General features: G+C 38.2%; 1 protein-coding gene across 1 annotated transcript in view; it reads left to right on the top strand.

Moving 5' to 3' along the window:
- hgfb (hepatocyte growth factor b) overlaps positions 1-21,750 on the top strand; it is a 30,165-nt gene extending 8,415 nt beyond the window's left edge. The window contains exons 5-18 of the mRNA XM_079874309.1: positions 520-662; positions 1,774-1,894; positions 5,601-5,719; positions 7,297-7,462; positions 8,336-8,469; positions 11,809-11,902; positions 13,565-13,701; positions 16,026-16,058; positions 16,239-16,344; positions 17,151-17,225; positions 18,373-18,522; positions 18,628-18,734; positions 19,720-19,862; positions 20,512-21,750. Coding sequence (XP_079730435.1) covers positions 520-662; positions 1,774-1,894; positions 5,601-5,719; positions 7,297-7,462; positions 8,336-8,469; positions 11,809-11,902; positions 13,565-13,701; positions 16,026-16,058; positions 16,239-16,344; positions 17,151-17,225; positions 18,373-18,522; positions 18,628-18,734; positions 19,720-19,862; positions 20,512-20,694 — 1,711 coding nt within the window. The 3' untranslated portion in view covers positions 20,695-21,750. The remainder of the gene's footprint in view (positions 1-519; positions 663-1,773; positions 1,895-5,600; positions 5,720-7,296; positions 7,463-8,335; positions 8,470-11,808; positions 11,903-13,564; positions 13,702-16,025; positions 16,059-16,238; positions 16,345-17,150; positions 17,226-18,372; positions 18,523-18,627; positions 18,735-19,719; positions 19,863-20,511) is intronic.
- The last annotated feature ends 452 nt before the right edge of the window (positions 21,751-22,202 follow it).

Here is a 22,202-nt window from a genome sequence, read left to right as displayed (position 1 = left end):
ACTACCCCATTTTCTTGCCAAAATCATTATTTGTCTACATGCATTTGTTGTTTTAAGGTCAAACCTCTGTACTTTTTCCATATGTGAAAAAAATGAAGAGGTAACAATTTCCCCTGGGCCAAATATAAGTTATTGCATCACAATGAAATGTAGAATAGCAGCTGCATTCTGATGTTAAAGCTACCGATAGTCGTGCCATTTTAAGTAATGTAAATAAATATTATTGTGATATTCTGTTGTATTTGGCTGGAAGTCAAAAATGTGTCATGTGACACCCAATAAAATTCTTAGCTCACTTGTAGTGATGTTTCTTTATTCAGTAAGACAAAGCAGATGCAAAGGATTGTTAACGTCACTATATGACTGGTTTAATACGATCATCAATCTTCACTCTATGCAGCTAAAAATGTCAAGTCATGTGTCAAAGAGTAACTGTAATTGTTTAAAGAATTTGGAACAATTTTGCTTGTGTGTATGATTTCATAAACATCACCTCTGTTTCTGTCCTCACTCCATCAGTTTCTTACCCCAGAGGCATAAGCACCGAGATCTACGGGATAATTTATGTCGTAACCCAGACAACACCACAACAGGTCCTTGGTGCTTTACCACGGACCCCAGAATACGCCACCAGGACTGCAGTATCCCACAATGCTCGGAGGGTGAGTTCAAGACCAGCATTTTTTACCATGTTGTTAAGATCTAGACATGTGCAATTACTGAAGTATTGTTTTCATGATAAAAGTCTGTGAATCAGGAGACTTCAAAAGTCTCCATTCACTCTCAGTTTACTGTCTTATAGAGACACAGTTGAGATGTTAAAACGATCTCTCCTCTTGGTTTGCAGTTTAAACTGAGGGATGTTTAATTGATTTCCAGCCTTTTAAAAACACCTTTTTCACGTGAATTGCTAATTTATTGGATTTAAAGCTTGATCAATTGTAGAAGAATGAAAGCGCTCGATTGTTAGAGTGACTGGGGATTTTCGTTAGGAGAACACATCAAGTTGCATGCATAAAGAGGGGTTTTCTGCAGAGATAGTGACCAGGCTAACAAAGAGAGCCTCTTGTCTATTCTAATAGTTGCATGGTGAAATATGTCCGGGAGGGTTTGTTAATAAATTAGTTTCCCGTAATCAAAAACACACAGACACACGCAAAGAAGGAAAATCATGCTTTCATGAGAGTGGCTGACATTTACATCTGTTTCTACTACAGCAATCTGCTCCTTATACTGTGTGTACTGTACAACTAATAACAGGACTTAGAGAGATGACTCTAGCTGAGGTGACCTACATCTGCTGTGATATTTGGTTTTGGTCCTACAGTGACTAAGCTTTTTACTAAGTACTGTAATAATTACATGTTGCTTTAACCTTTGATCGTATGAAATCTGTTAGAAGCTGCAACGTACCCCTGGGGATAAATGCAAGGCCTAATGGGTGGTATGTCTGCCTAGTAAATTGAAGCATCAGATGATTTATTTTTTAGACATTCTAAGGGTCACATGTGGCTCCGTAATTGCTTGTCTTCTTGATAAATATAAGAATCCATACCGTCATTAATTGTTAGTGATTAGCCTATGCATAGTTAACGTGCACAAATTTACTACCATAGATCTGCCACGGTTCTTCGTTCTTCTTACCGTTCAACATGACAACAAGGGTTGAACCCTGTTCAGTTATCCTCTACAAGCATGCTAATGTCGCTCAGCTGGGGTCTTTTGGGCCTCGTCTTGGTTAACATTCTTATGAGGAATGCTCCTTATCCATAGTGGAATGCATGACGTGTAATGGAGAAATTTACCGTGGACCCATGGACCACACGGAGAGCGGCCGGGAGTGCCAGCGCTGGGACCTTGAGGAACCACATAAACACCTTTTCCACCCTAAAAGGTATGAGACCCACTAGAAAGTGCAAACGGTAAGGGACGACATCCATCAGACTGTCTTCAGGTCATGATTTTCAGTCAATATGAGAAGCTTTGCCAATTTGGCAAAAATCCCTTTTGTTCCCTTTGTGTATTATGGTGATACCTCAAATCATGCAGTTTGTTGCAAAAACTCAAAAAAAAATTATGATTTTTCACTAAAAGGTGAAAAAAAATCCATAGACTAACATTGAAGGAGGGACAAGAGGATTGTAGAATATAATGAAGACTTGGGGGTGGTTTGTTTTGAGTTAAGACATAGAAACCTTCTAGAACGCCCTAGCAACACACTAACAACCACACAGAACACATTAGCAAGCCCATAGCAACACCCTCGAAACCACTCAGAACACTTTAGCATTGTGGTGGTGAGTTTTTCAGGATTTTGTAAAACTTTAGTTGATGATCAGATCATTTTTCAGATCATTTTTCAAAGGAATCAGATATCAATTGATAATGTTATGCTAAAGAAGTGTCATAAGTGGATCATTTGCCTCATGCTATTGAAAGGTACTGTGGAAAACAACTCAGCTATGCTTTAATCTGTCTGAAATCACAATGTGAGCAGGCATATTAAAGTGATGGCTAACAGCAGTCATGAAAAATTACACTTTGTTTTGGAAAACATTATTCTTTATGGTTTCATAATTTCTTTGGACCATGCTCATGTTGGACAAAAATAAGTTCCCTGCACATCTTTTCTCAATTACACATCTATTTTGTTTAGCATAGGAACTAACAGGGAACAGTTGACCACATTGCTACCTGATGTATAGTACATGTATGCACTTTTCAGCCAATAAATGGCATTTTTGTTTTGTATGACCTTCCCAGTGCCCTAGTTACATCTTTACTAGTTCTGGGAAACGACAATATTAATCTTGAAATAAATGTCCATTTGGTTTGTTTGAATACCCTCCCTTCAGAGTCTCTAAACACACAAAGTTTTTTTTTTTTTTTTTTATATCTTAGATTGCATGCATGGAAAATGCTCTTGACGTTATCCTAATCCGGAATGGCATTTGTGAGGAACTTTTAAAAATATTTGATAAATCAATAAATTGTTTTCCCACTTGACCTCATGGGAACTGGGCCATGCCCCCGTTTGATATAAATCACTACATCAAATGACTGCTTTGTGTGAACCTACCAAAGAGGCAAATTTTCTATGATGTCTTGAGCCTTTTTTGTTTGTTTTAGAAGTACAAGCAGTTATAAAAACCCATTGAACACCACAAGGCAGACTGCATGACCAGTCTGCAACATAAAGTTTCACATTATAGCCAACTTTAGTGTAAATATAACACTGTAAATCAGTCATATATTCACTTATTGACTAAGTTATTAAAAAAAAAAATTATTAGAAAAAAATATTGGAAATGGCATGCACTTATCTCACTTATCTCACAAGACGAGACGAGACACGAGATTGTGTTCACGAGAACAAGATGAGGAGATTTTTGCACAATATTTTACAGAAATCCTCAATGACAAAATTCATGACTGGAAAAATAGTCTGCAGGTGCATTTTCAAGTGTTTTAACTAATAATCTTGTAATGAATGTAATTTCAGTTCTACTTTATGAGTTTGAATTATCAAATGCATTGAAAGACTACAATATACAAGCACTGTAAAAGGTTTTGCCACAAACTCAAATTATTTGATTTTCTCCTGTATGATTTCACATGAGTCTCTTCAGAACTTTACATTAATTATGAGCTCCCAGAACTGAGGCTGTGTGTGACCTCCTAATTGAACTCCTTTTCACAAATTGAACATAGAAATAAAAACAGTATAAATAACAAAAATAAATAACAGTTTTTTCTTAGTCTTTTTTAAGTGCAAACAATAATTGCAAGTGCAACCATAATCAAAGGACTCTCTCAGTATTCAAGAGCAAACAGAGATCAAAACAGAAACCAGAGCCACAACTACACAGTCCAGAGATAAGTTTGATATTGGGAGACGGGCTATTGTATGCAACCTAATTTGCATGCATCAGGGAGCTCGTGTTTTACTTTCACTTTCAAATTCGCGATCGCACTTACTCTGTGAATGGGGAGCGGCAGTGCAGAGCGCGCAATCTATAACAATTACATTTTGGGTGTCGGACGATTTACACTACCATTTAAAAGTTTGTGGTCAGTAAGATTTTTTTACGTTTTTTGAAAGTCTCTTATACTCACCAAGGCATTTTTCTATTTAATATACACTCACCTAAAGGATTATTAGGAACACCATACTAATACTGTGTTTGACCCCCTTTCGCCTTAAGAACTGCCTTAATTCTACGTGGCATTGATTCAACAAGGTGCTGAAAGCATTCTTTAGAAATGTTGGCCCATATTGATAGGATAGCATCTTGCAGTTGATGGAGATTTGTGGGATGCACATCCAGGGCACCAGTTCCACCACATCCCAAAGATGCTCTATTGGGTTGAGATCTGGTGACTGTGGGGGCCATTTTAGTACAGTGAACTCATTGTCATGTTCAAGAAACCAATTTGAAATGATTCGAGCTTTGTGACATGGTGCATTATCCTGCTGGAAGTAGCCATCAGAGGATGGGTACATGGTGGTCATAAAGGGATGGACATGGTCAGAAACAATGCTCAGGTAGGCCGTGGCATCTAAACGATGCCCAATTGGCACTAAGGGGCCTAAAGTGTGCCAAGAAAACATCCCCCACACCATTACACCACCACCACCAGCCTGCACAGTGGGAACAAGGCATGATGGATCCATGTTCTCATTCTGTTTACGCCAAATTCTGACTCTACCATCTGAATGTCTCAACAGAAATCGAGACTCATCAGACCAGGCAACATTTTTCCAGTCTTCAACTGTCCAATTTTGGTGAGCTTGTGCAAATTGTAGCCTCTTTTTCCTAGTTGTAGTGGAGATGAGTGGTACCCGGTGGGGTCTTCTGCTGTTGTAGCCCATCTGCCTCAAGGTTGTGCGTGTTGTGGCTTCACAAATGCTTTGCTGCATACCTCGGTTGTAACGAGTGGTTATTTCAGTCAAAGTTGCTCTTCTATCAGCTTGAATCAGTCGGCCCATTCTCCTCTGACCTCTAGCATCAACAAGGCATTTTCGCCCACAGGACTGCCGCATACTGGATGTTTTTCCCTTTTCACACCATTCTTTGTAAACCCTAGAAATGGTTGTGTGTGAAAATCCCAGTAACTGAGCAGATTGTGAAATACTCAGACCGGCCCGTCTGGCACCAACAACCATGCCACGCTCAAAATTGCTTAAATCACCTTTCTTTCCCATTCTGACATTCAGTTTGGAGTTCAGGAGATTGTCTTGACCAGAAATATAAATCTTCTGTATCATTATAAATTCCTTTACTGTCACTTTTTTTTTTTTTTTTACAGTTCAGTGTGTCTTTGCTGAATAAAAATATTAATTTATCTTTATTAAAAAATATCGTCCGACACTGGAAAAAATTCAATTGTGACTTCTGCGTCTTTAAGTGTGTGCAGGGCAACAGGCTTCTGTCTTGTGTGCTTGGCTTAAGAACTGCTGTACCAGAAGCAAAGAGCATGTTATGTATTTTCTGGAGGTTATTAGAATTTTATCCTGGCTGTAAATCAAAGTTGCTGTAGAACTGGGATGGTTGATATGTGGCGTGTTAAGTGTGCTCATTTTGCCCTTCTTATGACAGGTACCCCGATAAAGGTCTAAAGGACAACTACTGCAGGAACCCAGACGGGCGCCAGAGGCCCTGGTGTTTCACCACCGATCCGAGCACTCCATGGGAGTACTGTAACATCAAACAGTGCGGTGAGTCCTATGTATAAGATGAAGAGACAGAGGAGAACAAAAAAGAAGCCAGAGACAAAAAAAAAGAATGAAAAGAGGCAGAGTTTGCCAAATTTACAACTTCCTCTTCCTGTAGCCCAGGCTCCCCTCTCGTTTGGGACCTTCACAGGAATGTTGTTTGTAACCGGGAGAAGAGAGAGAGGAGGGTCCACCAATAAAACTCTCTTCTCTCTTTCTCTTACCTCAGCTCTTGCCCTGTCTTTTCAGGACCGTGCCTCCGTGTTTATTTTTCCTCATCAGCGCAGTAGAGTGTTCCCTTATCTGCATGAGAGTAATGTGCTTGAGTTTCAAGTGCTATGTAAACCTTCCATGCTAAAGACAAAACACGCGTGTGGGTTTCAAACCCCCAGCGCGCTCAAACACACAAGCTCATAAGCGTCCAAAAACCTATTATTATAATGACACCCCCCCTCCTCCTCATCGCTGTGCCTCCGTTTATTTTCATTAGCAATGCAACGGCATGTTGGTTCAAGTGGGAAGCGAGACAAAAACTCAGGCGTCCGACGCTCAGGCATTTTACCCTTATAGACCGAACCACGGGGGTCGCTTTTGTTTTTCAGAGCAGTTTGGCTACCCCTCCATCATAACCTTGAGCAAAATCCTGTGACAGATTCTCAAAGATCATCATCCTGGGAGACACTTTTCAGCATGCTTTTTTCTATTTGGCAGAACACAGCTTCTTTTCAAACACCTCAGCATCTCAATAAGCAACTAAACAGAGTTAAACCATGTATCTCACTTCCCACCTCTGGAAATCATGATAGACACATCTGCTTTTACAAGAAGTGGATTTCATCCTCTTGCAGAAAGAGCGTCACTGTTAACAAGACTATTTGATCCTCTATAAAGCTAAACATGCTTTTAAAAATACCATGCTCCTTTGCAGTAAACACAGCAAGACTTTAAGGTACAGAGCACCTCATTGTTTCCAATTGCTTGACCTTTGCATTTGTCTTCATGACATTACACACCACTGCCTGAGTTAGCATTCTTTAGCGCAATAAAAAATGCTAACCTATCATTGAATGAATAGATTAACATTACATACGCTGGGATCCACTGTATAACTCTTCAAACTCTGACAGTGTATTGAACGCATTTGAGAGTTTGACTTTTTATTAGCAGGACGGGGCCCATTTCCCCTTACTGCTATAGCCTCATTAGCAGACTGAAGCACTATCAGGTTATTGGAGGTAAACATAATAACTCTGTCTCTAATGAGTGTAATATATTGCAATGAGATGCATGGACAAAAACAATATATCATTCATGAAACGCTTACATTTTACCCTAAAAAAAGCTCTGTTGGCTACTGTTTTAGCATTCGTCACAGACTTAGTGACTGCTTTGACTCATTCAGGAAGCATCTCTCTCCATTAAGCTGGACAAAGCTGTTGTTATTCCTCCCTGAAGTAGCGCTGTCTTAACAGTTAATGGTGAATCAATGATTCAGTGTTCATCATGCCTAAGGAGTGATATTATGCCTCATTCTCTCACTTCCTTTGTCTTTCTGTTTATGTTTTTCACCGTTTACTCAGATTCAGACAACGGCGGTGACGTTGACAACACAACAAGTTGTTTTCGTGGACGCGGAGAGGGTTATCGTGGAACGGTTGGCATCACCCCCGAGGGATTGACCTGTCAGAGATGGGACGCCCAGTTTCCCCATCGACACTTTTATACTCCACAGAATTATCGTTGCAAGTAAGAAAATGCTCCTAAAACTTTATTCATTTTGTATTTATATATTGTTCAGATATGTGTTGGCTGGACTTCCATGCTGGTTTATATTCATGCATTGATGGCCTTTTTTTATAAGGTGGTAGGCTGAAGTCTTGCTGGAAAATCTACTTTAGTATACAAGAATCCCTTTCTGGGCAAGGCATCCAAGAAACATAGGGATGCAACGATATTGGACCTCTGCTTGATACCAAAAAAGACGATATATACTATATAATTTTTTATTACTGACTGAATACAAATAAAAGCTCTAAACAAAATATATACTATATATGCCATTTTGTCAAAATAAATAATAATAATAATAATAATACAATAAAATCAATAGTTTTAAATTTCTACAAGTACATTTGGGCATCACAACATTGCAATGTATATTATGAAAAAATATGTATATAATTTATTTTATTTTTATATTCACTTTATATATTTTTGTATTCATTTTAAGATGCAAAGTTAATGCAATGCAAAGTTAAATAGCCAATATCAACTAATGAATATCTATTATCAACCTGAATTATATGTATATGCACTGTATGTAACCAGTTCTGATGTATTGTACATCCCCCCAAAATAAATATTTTCACCAGGTATGCTGGTTTTTATCAGCAGGGCTTTCTGCCAGGTTCTGTCATCACTAGGGAAAACCTGAATGTTTCCTCTACCAGATTCTTATCTGTCATCATACTGGTTTATATTTTGAAGAAATGCAGATAATTCTTCAAAATCTGTAGTTTTTAAGCTCAATCGCAGTCTGTTCAACATATGCTCTGTAACAGTAACATGTGTGATATGTGTGTATACGTGTATGATTAAAAGTACTTGTCGACACGGCAGGGATCTCCGGGAGAACTACTGTAGGAATCCTGACGGCCGTCATCTCCCATGGTGCTTCACGACTGACCCCAGTGTACCTGTGGCATTCTGCACAAACATTCCTCGCTGTGGAGTTCCAACCTCTGAACCTGAAGGTAAGAGTCATTCACTATACAGTATATTTGTCTGATATTTATTAGAAAGTTTGACGTTCCTGTTGAATGGTAGAATCATTGCAATGTTTTTCGGTTCTCATGCATTGCATACTGATAAAGTGTGTGCTTTGAGATGTGCCAAATGTCTAAACCGTTTCACCTCCCTTGATTTATTAACGTCATATCCACTCAAATACGTTACAGTGTATGTTCTTAAAGAACAGTAAAATTATATATACTTTTGAAAAAGTAACATGTAATGTTACCCAGTCTGTACTGGGTAACACATAGTACAAAACAAAGATGTACTGTATAAACTCTTACAGAAATGTCATTAGTGTCTGCTTGACACACACAATCGGGTTTATGGCATTGGAAATACACTGTCTGTAAAAAAACACAGGGCTACTGTTTTTCTTCAGTGAAGCTACCATGGAAGGGCATTACCTTATTGGGTAGCTAATGTTCAAGAGAGTAACATGTTCTTTTTAACCATATTTGTCATGCAGTGGATCATATTATTGTACATAAATTCTTACAGACTAATCTGAGCTCAGACAGGGGCATTGATATACATATAATTCTATGTAAAATATCAGCATAAATCCATTATTATCAGAAAATCCATGGGGAAATTTACCTTTTTATTGAAATTTAAGGCATATTGATACTTCTAAATGCATTTGAACGTCTAGTGGATTCAGTGAAAATGTAAATCATCTTGTAAAAGCACTGTGTCAGTTGTAGCTTATTGGTAGAGAGTATCTCAAGTCGGTCACTGTCACCATGTCCTTGACCAGAGACATTTAACCCTTGAATTGCTTCTGAAGTACCGTGACATGTCTGACCCTGGTTTTGCCACCTTTGTTGATGTGTATTTCTGTACTGGTGACTGTGAGTTATGCAAGAGCGAAAATTCCAGTACGCCTGGCGAGATTACAGACAGTGACCATAAAACCTATTACACTTATTTGCTTTTTTAAGAAACATGTTTATAATCTAGCGGCTTGATCTTGTTTTCCATGATGTTATGGCTGGCATACTTCCAACTTTGTTTCGCTGGCTGGGTAAAAAAAAAGAGAAGGCAATAACTTTTGAAGTCATGCCTTCTTTGCATATCAAAACGACCCTCAAAAAACGTCCTTGCCTTTGTTCTTATTAATCCTCCCCAGCAAGACATAATATCTATATAATTTCGTTTCATGATGCTCAAGAATGCCGTAGATCTTTCTCCCTCCCCTTCTTTCTCTTTCATTTGCTCTTTCTTGGCTGTCTCGGCATCGGTACACAGTGGTCCCTGTAGCCCGATCTCCACAGCCACTAATGGGGGTTGTCTGAAACATGTGCAAGGAGCAGGAGCTGCAGTGTGGGAATGAGACAGCATGAGTCAAGCATTAATCACTGCTGACAGCTTCGTGTGACTGGCAGGGCCCAGGAGATGCTTCATAGAAGGACTCGCACAAGCGCTGATGTTAAGATCGATTTAGCTGCCGTTCCAGTCGAGGCCGTTGGGATGAGCTCGACTTTTGTGGTGCGCTGGGAGCCCTGCTATGTTTCCATAAGCAATGTGTTTCCACAAACCTGCTGTGTTTCTTTAAGCACTTTGGCTTGCAGTGTTTGTTCATAATTTTAGGTTAACAGTGTTTGATTAAAGGCAGAACTCTCATTGGGATAATTACAACATCTATATTTGATCATGCTGCATTGCATTTATCTTTCACTTTTTGCATATTGTGCATATATCTAGAGGTACTTTTCTCTGTGTAAATTGTTTATACTGTTTGTCTATCCTTTATATCTTTCTAAATATGTTTATTAATTGGTTTATCTATTTTTTAACTGATTTCTCAATGTTCCTGCCATGAAAATAGCCTTAGCTGCTGCCGTGGCATAAAACAAACAAATGAATAAATTCTACCTTGTTACTCATCCCACAATGTTTATGCTACGGACATGAACCATTCTTCAAAACTGTGCGGCTGGCAGTGTTGTAATTGTTAACTAGAAATATATTTGTTTAAACGTTTTCTGTAATTTAAGTTTTATACTAAGAACTTAAACTTGAAAACCCTTTTAAACGAAAAGTAGAAATGTTTCCATGCCAATTAGGTTGATGTACTAAAATTAGCCTACTTAAACTAAAACTGAAGTAAAAATGTATTTAAGCTAAATAGAAACAAAATAAAAAATTAAAACAAAATCACAGAAGATACAGTGCTATGCATAAGTTTAGACACCCATGCTAAAGTTGACTAAAAAGAGGAATAAAAAATCATCTTTTGGAAATTGAACTTAATGCCTTAATTAAAAAAATTAGGAAAAATTCAACCTTTAAGGACACCAATTTTCTTTGTGAATGAATAATGTATCGTAAATAAATAAATGTTCTTCCTTAAAATACAGGGTACATAAGTTTGGACACCCCTATGTTAAATTCCCATAGAGGCAGGCAGATTTTTATTTTTAAAGGCCAGTTACTTCATGGATTCAGGATACTATGCATCCTGATAAAGTTCCCTTGGCCTTTGGAATTAAAATAGCCCCACATCATCACATAGCCTTCACCATACCTAGAGATTGGCATGGAGTACTTTCCATAAGATCATCTCTCAATGCAAATCAAACCAGCTATTAGGCTAACTGAAATAAAACCATGCCAATCTCTATGTATGGTGAAGGCAATGTGATGATGTGGGGCTATTTTACTTCCAAAGGCCAAGGGAACTTTATCAGGATGCATAGTATCCTGAATCCATGAAGTAACTGGCCTTTAAAAATAAAAATCTGCCTGCCTCTATGGGAATTTAACATAGGGGTGTCCAAACTTATGCACCCTGTATTTTAAGGAAGAACATTTATTTATTTACGATACATTATTCATTCACAAAGAAAATTGGTGTCCTTAAAGGTTGGATTTTTCCTAATTTTTTTAATTAAGGCATTAAGTTCAATTTCCAAAAGATGATTTTTTATTCCTCTTTTTAGTCAACTTTAGCATGGGTGTCTAAACTTATGCATACTGTAGCACTGTATAGCAATAAAAGCTAGTTTCATTTTTTTATAAATATTATAAGTATATAAATAATAGTAAACACTTGTGGCCGGTTGAGGAAAAATGGGCTATTACTTTTCTGAGTAGAAGTAGTATTTCCATATCAGCATCGCCTGCTTTTAACAACATAAATATTACTTTTCTGAGCAATTTGATGTATAGTTTTTTGCTTGAAAATGATCACATTTTCTTTAGAAAATTTAAAAGATCTTGTTGCCTACAATAACTGCACTCTCCATTTTTTAATCTCTGCATCGCTTGATTGTTCTTATTTTTTGTTATTTCAGAGTGTTATACGGGCATTGGTGACACGTACAATGGCAAACGGGCAAAAACTCGTTCAGGCATCCCCTGCGCTCCATGGAAAGACCACAGTGAAAGGTAAAAGCTGGCCATACATGTCTAGACTGCAAAATAAACTTAAAGCTGAAATGTATATTTAAAGTTGTCTCTGCATATTAATCTGTGAGAAAGTATTTGAATTTCTTTGGTTAAAAAATAATCCCTTCAGCTTTAAACTGAATAAATAACAGACTCAGATTTAGACAGAAGACATTGATTGTTAATAGTCTTTTGATATGAGCACACACAATTTTTTCTATGAATTTTATATAGTCTAGTATTAAGCAGAACCATAATTTAAAGTGGTACAGCGCATAGTTTCAGTCATGGACATTCACTCAGTTTCCATGGAAACCAAACTAGATCCACAACTTGCGATGCAGGATCTCAAGGACAATCCCATGATGCCTTTGTGCTGCTTTGCAAGGTCAACTCCATTTTGTCATTAGGTTCAAGGGTCAGCCGCAGCAAGTTGTCGTTAAATTGGTGAGAGTGAATAAACGAGACCGATGTTATGTGAAATATCTCATGTTTTTTATTTTATTTAAACAGACAAGCATATGGAGCTATCAAATATGCATGCACAGTTTTAGTTACAGCCATACTGGAGTGTTAAATAGCTATGGTTTATGTTCCTGCCAGGTGTGGTCTGTTTCCTCTAATGCAGTTATGGTTTTGCCTGTGCTTAATGTGAATTGGCACAGTTTTCAGTGAGTGTGTGTGTGTGTAAGTCTCAGAGGAGTTGAACAATCGCTTCCACAACAGGCCTGTGTTGTTTCTGCCATCCACACTCACCCTGAGATGTGTGGCGTTAAATAACTTCCCTGTTTTATGAACAAGTTCCAGGTCAAAGGTCGGCCTTTCCAGAACCCCCACCAGCTCATTGATGCAAAGCGCAGGGATTGTCAGGTTTTGTTTGTCTTCGTTGAAAAAATAAGACCCTCACAGTTTTCAGAGGAAGAAAAACACGTTTTAGTGGAGGACCCCCATTCTGAAGATCTCTAATTGATAGTAAACGTGGACCAGTTGGGGTGACTCAATTCCCAGAAAATTACAGTCAGGCCAACCCAGCTGGAACGAGATTCTTTAGAGCCACCTTCTGACCCCTTTCCTCACCTTAACCCCTCACCATGAACACATCAAAGCCAATCGACTCCTTTATTTAGCCCGCAGCCTGTGAGCCGCCACGGCCCGGTTGCAAAGGTCACTGCCGGGCAGGCATTAGGCATAGATTGTTTACATTGTATGAACCCTAGAGTAACACAGCAAGAAGATCATTGGTGTTATGCATATTTGTGCTCTTCATTGTAGCACCTTTGGACTCTGATGAACTTTTGGAGAATCGTAGCATCTTTACATCTGTGAAACCTCCTGAATCTGACTGATAATGTGGAAAAGCTTAGGGAAACATGTCATGAGTAATGCACAAGCTAAATAATTCACCTTGCCTCCTGAGAGGAGCTCTACACAGCTGGGGCTTAAGATGAACTTAAGAGGAAGACGTTTCTTTGGACTATTTTCTTAAGTGGTTTTAGATGTATTGTCTTGTTACAAACACCGGATAGACGGTTTGATTAGTGTTAAATGACTTTGTATGTGCCTGAATGATGCACCTGTTTTGGATGTTTATATGTAGACTTTTCTTTTAAACCTGCACATGTTCTGAAAAGTTGTAATGATGAGGTTTGTTTTCATTCTCAGTAACGAAAGAGAAGTGGACTTGCTGACGGCTGAACAGGCGGGGAACTTCTGCAGGAACCCGGACAAAGACAAACACGGCCCGTGGTGTTATACCAACAGCTCATCTATCCCGTGGGACTACTGCTCTCTCAAACCCTGTGAGTGAGCAACACACGTCTGTGCTGACATTACCAACTGATTGAGACCTTTGGGTTCACTAAAAGTGCTACTTGAAACATGAAGAGATGAACACAGGCTGAGGAATATGGGGCTAATGTAAACCACTGACCTCAAAAAGCGAAATGCTACAAAAGCTATAGTATTTTGTGATGCTGCATTAGGCTTTCTTTATTTTATTCATTTTGAACAGTCTACCTCGTCATACAATAACCGGAGGTAGGAGCAGAACTTAAAAATGTACAAAAGTAACAATACAAAATGTAAATGATTACCTTTACTTCACAAAATTTTGAAAAGCAATATATTTTTTAATCAGACACACTCCCAATACCATTTTTATTTATGACTGCAAACCAATGCAAAGTTGCAAATAAGTGGCTTGATTATAATAATGTACAGGTAAGCCATTTGTTTGAATCGGTTCCTTTTAATGAACTAGTTTGTGTCCAAAATGGGTCTGAACAATTAGTTGAGACCCATTGCAAATCAAAAATCACAAATATTTCAGTCAGTCACACAACTTTAACTCACTCACTGATTTGATTGTAGTTGTTATCTACGGTTTAACAGATGTTCTTATGATCTTTGAAAAAACCTTTATTCCCACCAAGGCTCCATTTATACTGTCTTCCAATTTACTATATTTTAACATGTAATTTAATTCCAGTGATGGCAAAGCTGAATTTTCAGCATCATTACTCCAGTCTTCCGTGACACATGATCCTTCAGAAATCATTCTAATATGCTGCGCTCAAATAACTTTTCTTATTATTATCAATGTTTCAAACAGTTGTGTTGCTTAAAGGGATGGTTCAAACTAATTTCAACCTAGGGTCCTTTGCACCATGACCTCGAGCCAAACACCCCCCCAGAAGCTTTTTTTCCCTTGGTCGAACATTATTAAAGTTAGAGCTTATTTAGAGATATCAGCCAAATGGCTTAGTGCAGGCGCTAATGTATCCAAGTTTGTATCTCGTAAATTACCCCACTAATAATGCCCGGAATGGCACCAAACTTCTACAGTAGTACAAATAGGTTCTGTACTCATAAAACAAGGCATTGGAAAGTTTGTAAGTACATCAGGAGTTTATTTAAATAACACTTGCCTGGTGGCTTATGCTAACGCTAACCCGAACGTTGAGGTCACTTCCGTGATTTGGGAAAAGCCTGTAAAAGTCCTTTGCAAAACTCACAAGTGTAAGGGAAATGCAGTGAATTTAACACTCCATAGAAATGTATCCAATTTGTATTGACAACTTAGTGTTAACTAATAATTGTTGCAAACTGGTACTACCAACAAAATATTGGTGCATTCCTGGAACTGGGCGTCGTTACACTATGCATCGCTTTCTGCCAGGACTTTTACGGGCTTTTCCCAAATCACTGAAGTGACCTCGACGTCCGGGTTACCAGTAGCATGAGCCGTCAGGCAAGTGTTATTTAAATAAACTCCTGATGTACTTACAAACTTTCCAATGCCTAATTTTATGAGTTCAAAGTTCAAAAGAACAGCATTTATTTGAAATGGAAATCTTTTGTAGCATTATAAATGTCTTTACTGCCACTTTTGATCAATTTAATGCATCCTTGCTGAATAAAAGAAAAAATATTATTGAACTTGAACTTACTGCCCCCAAACTTCTACAGTAGTGTAATTCATTCACTGAATCAGTTGGAGTAATTATGGAGTTAAGAACTCGTTCATAGCATTTAACAGCTCTCACACATTTTGATGTTTTATACTTAAGTTTAATTAACGTTGCTAACTTTCTCTTGAGTTTTTCACTCTTAATAAAGTATGACTATTGAGTTATTTATACAATACAGACAAAAACCATATTTTTGACCATTATGTACCCACATTGCTGTATCGTATGTGCCTTCCTGTTGACTTGCACTCTCATCACTGACACCGCAGACTTGTGTTGAGCGTGTAGGCCATGTGTTATGAATCTACATGCGGCAAATCAATCACTCACCCACACATGCGCACACACTTTCCACAGAGGCTTCAGTTTAATTAAAGAGTGTAAAGTCCAGGTGGCTCGGACTGTCAGCACTCCCTCTGTCTCTGTCACACTCACACTCACATGTATAAGTTAAGTTTCAGTGCTGTGCAGGTCTAACTGGTCCCACATGCTGGACCAAGACTAGCCCTGTGCTAAAGACCTCACACACACTTTCACTCAAATTATACTCTAAACAGCCATCACACTGGTGACCACTTCTTCTTTTCATTTCTCATGCCTATTCATTGCTTAGAACAAAAATAAGCTTCCTGTTCCTTTTCCTTCCTTTTTAGGTGAGCCCTCACATAACAATCTGCCACAAAAAGGTAATCACATCCTTCAAATGTTGTTTGGCTATGCAATTTTCCAGCTGATATTCTTTCGTTTCAGATGACATTCGAAAGATTATTTCATAAACACATTTATGCATTTGTATGTTTTTCTGTATTCTGACAAACTCATGTGCCCCCCCCCCCCTCATTTTGTCTTTTCATTCCTCTTCACAGATGAGGTTACAAAGACATCATGCTTTGTTCACAAGCAGGTGAGAATTGTCGGTGGCGGGCCTGTCCCAATTAAAGAAGGCAGTTGGATGGTCAGCATACAGAGAGGGTAAGCAATTTGCAAAACATGTAGGTAATTTGAAATAATATAATTTACAAACACGGTGGTGTTCTAAGAATTGATAACTCAAGACTAACCCATATGTATTTACTGAAGGGTAAAGAATAAGCATGTGATTTTGTAAACTTAAAAAAAAAAAAAAAATTGTTTTGATTGTCCTGCTTAAAATTATATAATGTAACAACAACAACAAGACATTTTCATAAAGAAATTAGAAAAGAAAAGAAATTCTCATAAACAGACTTTTATTATTTTAAATATATTAAAGTTTTGTTGTTATGATTATTTTCATGTCTACTACTCTGAGTTGAGTCATGACAATGCCATTTGCTGTTGATATGGCATCAAAGAAAGAAAGAAAGAAAGAAAGAAAGAAAGAAAGAAAGAAAGAAACAACTAAAAATAGCAGTGCACTATTAAGCATCACTATTAACATTACTATTAATGTTACTGTTGTAACAAACTCCTAAATTTAAGTATTAAACGTGAGCACAGAATTAGCATTATATGTTTACTGATTTATTAATGTGTGATACTTTTAAGTTTTTCTAATATATTTAGAGTAAGTTACAGGAAAATTACAACGAAAGTGAACAGTATTCACTTTCTTTATATCATACAATAAATATACTACATTGCAGGCAGATACAATTCCCTCCAAATAAAGTGCAGTTGTCTCTGAAGTCAGTGTTCGCACAGCTTCTCAGAAGTAAAGCCCTACGCTGTCATGTTTTATAATGTGAGAGGCACATATTGGAGATGCGTCACTGTCTTGTGTCTCTCGGTCTCTTCAGGAGCACTCACTGGTGCGGAGGTTCTCTGGTCAGGGAGGAGTGGGTGCTGACAGACAGACAGTGCTTCTCGTCATGGTAATTATCTCCAGCCTTGCTGCACAGTCACCATCATGCCCTGCCCGTGACCTCTGGATTCTCAGGGTCACAAGGTCAATGATCAGCGGGCTTCCAGGATTTGTCTTGTGCATGTAACTCAACAAATCAAAGCTGCGGATGTTTTTAGAACATGCATCTCTTGGCATGAGACATCCATTTATCTACATATCCACAAAAGAATTTTCATTATAAAGGTTATTTAATGGAGAATCAAGCTTAGCTTGATCTTTTTGAGATAAAAACTGTTCATTTTACTATGAAAACGTACTGTAACATCCTGCCAAGTACAAAAAAAAATATTTATGCTGGCTTATTCTGAACTTTTTAATTAAAGAAAGAGGTTGTTGGTGCAATTAAACCTATATTGGACTTTCAAACATGCAGTTTGCTAGTAAAGTTGATGCAAAGTGCCATAACTCATTGCACATTTAAAGAGTATGGAAGCCAATTCCCGGCACATAAAAATATTATAATAATTGAGCATTAAAAATGTCAAAATTATGATTTACTAAATCGAAATTATGACTTTAAAAGTCATAGTGAAGTTGTTCAATGAAAGCTGCCACCTCATAGCCACCTCATGCAGCCACATCCATTTTGTTCTTCCTACACCAAAGCTTGTTCTTGCTTAAAATCCTTTAAAGAGTGTGTTTGCTCTCAGCTATTCCATGCCATTCCGCTTATGGGAATTTCAAGAATTTCAAGAATAAGAATTTCATCATTACTAGCTAAAACCACGTTTAAAATACTCCTAATGTGTTCACAATGCATCCTGTGTCAGGATGCGTCAGATCAATGAGCAGCAAGTCATAATTTTGACTTTTTAATCTCATTATCATGACTTTTAAAGTGACATTTCGTGACATTATGGCATTTCGATTTACTAAGTCTTAATTTCAACTTTTGATTCTAAAAATGTTTTTTCTTATGTGGCGGGAATGGGCTTCCATGCAAGGTGTACCATACAAAAACACAGAAGAAAGAGCAGAAAATTTGCATAAAAATGTTTAACTAAACAATTGTCTCAAAAAAAATTATGATATGACCTTAAAGAGAAAATAACTGAATTCAAATATTTTTGCCCGAAACTTGAAACCCTAATTTGATCATATGCTTTTTCCCTCAGCGTGCCTGACCTATCAGAGTACAGAGTTTGGCTTGGTATATCCCATTTGAACGAATCGGGTGAGAATGACTTTCACAGACAGGAGAGGAGAATCTCGCACGTCATCTGTGGCCCTGAAGGCTCTAGTCTCGCCCTTCTCCGACTGACTCGGTAAGACCTGTCGATTAATCAATATGTGTAACATTAATGTATTCCACGTCTGATCTTATTCCTTTGTTGTTGATGAAATGACCTCTCTGTTCCTCTTTCACACAGACCTGCGCTTATAAGAGAGCGTGTCAGAATTATTCAGCTGCCCGTGGCTGACTGCAGCATTCAGGAGGACACCATATGCTCTGTGCACGGCTGGGGTGAGACCAAAGGTAGGTTCAACTTAAAAGCTAGTCTTCAGAGACTCCCCACCACCTGACAACTTTGCAGGCACACAACATTGCTGTCATGCTCCGACCTAACAACGTCTGAGGCCCTGTCCCAAATGGCACACTTCATATGCACTTTCGGTCTCGTGGACTTACAATGGCTGCCGCGTTCGCATGTCCGTTAAGTCCATGAGACCGTAGGGCGTCCCATTTAGTTATTTTAGGTTTCAGAAGGGTGTTTGTGAGCGCCCCCTTTGCGATTGATATGCGCCCTCGATGCACACTTTTGCCGAGTCTGCACTGATGCGAGCTCTGCAGCAGACTTCTTCCCGACAGTCAAAATGGCGTTACATCATGAAAGTGCAGACTCGTAGGAAGACCGCGAGTGCTTAGGGTGCCATTTGGGACAGGGTCTCAGTGCCCATCTCATAGACAGACACTTGGGTACAGAGCATCAGCCTCAGTAAATGTTGCTGCTCACAATTCAACGCCATTCTCGTCTCTGATGTTGTTTTCACATTTGAGGTTTTGTTGCAGACACAGCTTCAGTTGACCATAAAGTTTGGTTCAAAGTTTGGTTGTGAATCTATTACCCAAACTTGGGTGCGCACTAAGTAACGACACTTGAATTAATTTAAAAAATGGGGACTGAGTTGGTAATAAACCTGGGCTCATGGCAAAAAAAAAAAAAAAAAATCCAATAAAAAGTGCCAAAAATGCTCCAAATATTTAAAATGAGAGCAAAAAAACCCCCATCCTCTTCAGAGTTCTAGTTTTGTTGCCAAGTAACAATAATAAACAGCTTCCAATAGTATTCACGTTGATGATGAAAGCATTTTGGAAGCGATTTGCAGTTTGGAACTACATGTACAGTAACAGTATGAAAGCAGGACGATTGAAGGCACATATTCATATTCAAGCAAACATGCCAAATGTGAAAACTTGCATACTGTAGCTTATCTAATAGATGCTTTTCTGGCTTTTTTAGGCACTGGACATGAGGGGAAATTGAAAAGGGTTAATCTGCCTGTAGTGAGCAACGAACAATGCCAGCAGCTTCACAAAGGGACTCTTCCGATAACTAGTTCTAAACTGTGTGCTGGTGGCAGAAGGGATGAAGGAGTGTGTGAGGTGAGTTTATTCATCACATTTACTCTGCTGGATAGACTGCTCAAAAGTTTGGGGTCTGTAAGTTTTTTTTCTTTAAATAAAGTATTGCCAAGTTTTAGCAAGGATGCATTAAACAGATCAAAAGTGACGGTACTTCTACATTGTTACAAAAGAAATCTGTTTCAAATACATGTTCTTTTGAACTTTCTATTCCTCAAAGAATCCTGAAAGTCTCATGGTTTCCACAAAAATAGTATACAGTACAACTGTTTTGTACAGTACAACATTGATGATATTAATACATGTTTCACCAAATCAGCATATTAAAATTTCTGAAGGAAAAAGATTCATGTGCCCTGAAGAAACTCAGCTTTGAATAAATTTGCCTACATTTTAAAATATATTCAAATAGAAACAGTTCTTTTAAATTGTAATAATATTTCACAATATTACTATTGTACTGTATTTTTAATTAAATAAATGCAGCCTTGATGAGCATAAGAGACTTCTTTTGGAAACATTTAAAAATCTTACCGACCCCAAATTTTTGACCGGTAGAGTTTGTCTTAGACAGTTTATCTTAATCGCTTCCACCTTCTAACTTTGTTACACTTTGGATGTATTTCTAAATATTTATTTTTGTCCTATTGCTTTTTTTTCATGCTCACAGAAAGACTATGGCGGCCCTCTAGTATGCCAAGAGAGTAACAGTAAAGTCATTGTTGGCGTGAGCATAAACGGCAGAGGATGTGCCCGACACAACCGACCGGCCATTTTCGTGAATGTGGCCTTCTATACTGGATGGATTCATAAAGTGTTCAAAAATTATCCAAACTCAGAACTAAACAACTGATGAAGAACATTTTAAGATCACACGAGCAGGATCGGACATACGATCTGATATATAAGAACACAAATACAGAATTTCCATAAATCCGACAGTTTATTTCTTGATTTAAGGATCATCTGAACAGCTCTTGTTGAAAAAGTTCTTGAGAACTTTCCCAGCTTGGCCATGAAACATATATTCAGAAACTACTCAAAGAGCTAAAACTGAGGCTGAAACTGTTGCTCTGAATTCAAGCAATTTGTACACCTAATAATGCCAGAACCGCAGAGCAAGGCGCTGGAAGACAGTCTCTAAAGGCTAAATTCGCAACTAGCCATACGGAAAGATAAAGACTACTGGACCAAAGTGCGGACGAGTAGCCAGAATCTGTTTCAAGAATCAAACTCAATTCCTGGCAGGCAACCAAAAACCTCAAGTCCTCGAAGAGAAATCTTGCTACAGTGTGCTACAAAGCATTCATATGTATGTTCAACCCACACATTACCCATCAAACTAACAATCTGGACTTCAGTTGGGATATTGGATTCAGAGACCTAACCCAAGTTTGAGTCTGGAATCAGACCAGGACTTGAAATACGGATACAAACTTTTGAGGTCCCAACAGGAATCTGCCGTTCCCTCATTTAAAATTGCTCAAAGCTGACCGACGTACCCGCTACATATTTCGGGCCGCTCCTCATCGAGAAAGAGGGCTGTTATGATTATAAGTACTTGTTGATATAAAACCCTCATTAACGGTGTCATTCAAAAAGCCCCTCGATAAAGTATTAGCTGTTAGCTGTTAGCATAGCGTGTGCAGACTTAATGTAGAATATCTTATGGGTAAAAGTATACACAGAAGGCTTTTTTTGCGTTTATGCTCCTGATAATACTTGAAAACACACATGAGAAGAGGTCACTGTGTCCTTCAATAACACCTCCTCATGTCGCCGTTACAGATCATCGTTTCTTCAACGTTGGTGTTTATATAGTCAAAGGTGTTCCATCCATTTCCACTGTTGATATTTTGTCCACAAGCCTGAATGGAGATGACATGACCTGCTTGTAATGACATGCAGCAAAAAAAAAAAAAAAAAAAAAAAAAAAATCGCACTTGTCATAACATATCAGCATCTGAGTTTCCCATACACTATGTTTGGTTTAGAGCGGAATTCAGAGGAGGATTTGGAAATGTGTGTTGTAAATACTGTGGTCATGGGAGTGGGGTAATCACTCCCAGTTCTTTTTGTAGGTCTCATAGACCTTTATAAGATGTTAGGGGACGGTGGCCTCCTCCATCCCAGTGTCGTAATGTGTGCTCATTGGGTGGTTTTATATATTTGTAAATATATCAGTATTAACTCCAAATGCACATTGTGTCAGTGTACGCTAAGTGTTGTTTAATACAATAATGAGTGGGATATTATTTACGTTCATTGAATGGAGCGTGTGTATGTGATTGCGTGCAATGCTGCAAAGATGCATTGAAGCCGAAACGTGCACCTCTGCAGGACAGAGAGCAAAGCGAGCCA

This window comes from Squalius cephalus (assembly GCF_949319135.1).
Source record: "Squalius cephalus genome assembly, chromosome: 6".
Lineage (NCBI taxonomy): Eukaryota > Metazoa > Chordata > Actinopteri > Cypriniformes > Leuciscidae > Squalius > Squalius cephalus.
The sequence above is the reverse complement of the archived record's forward strand: the minus strand, read 5'-3'. Positions and strand labels throughout refer to the sequence as shown.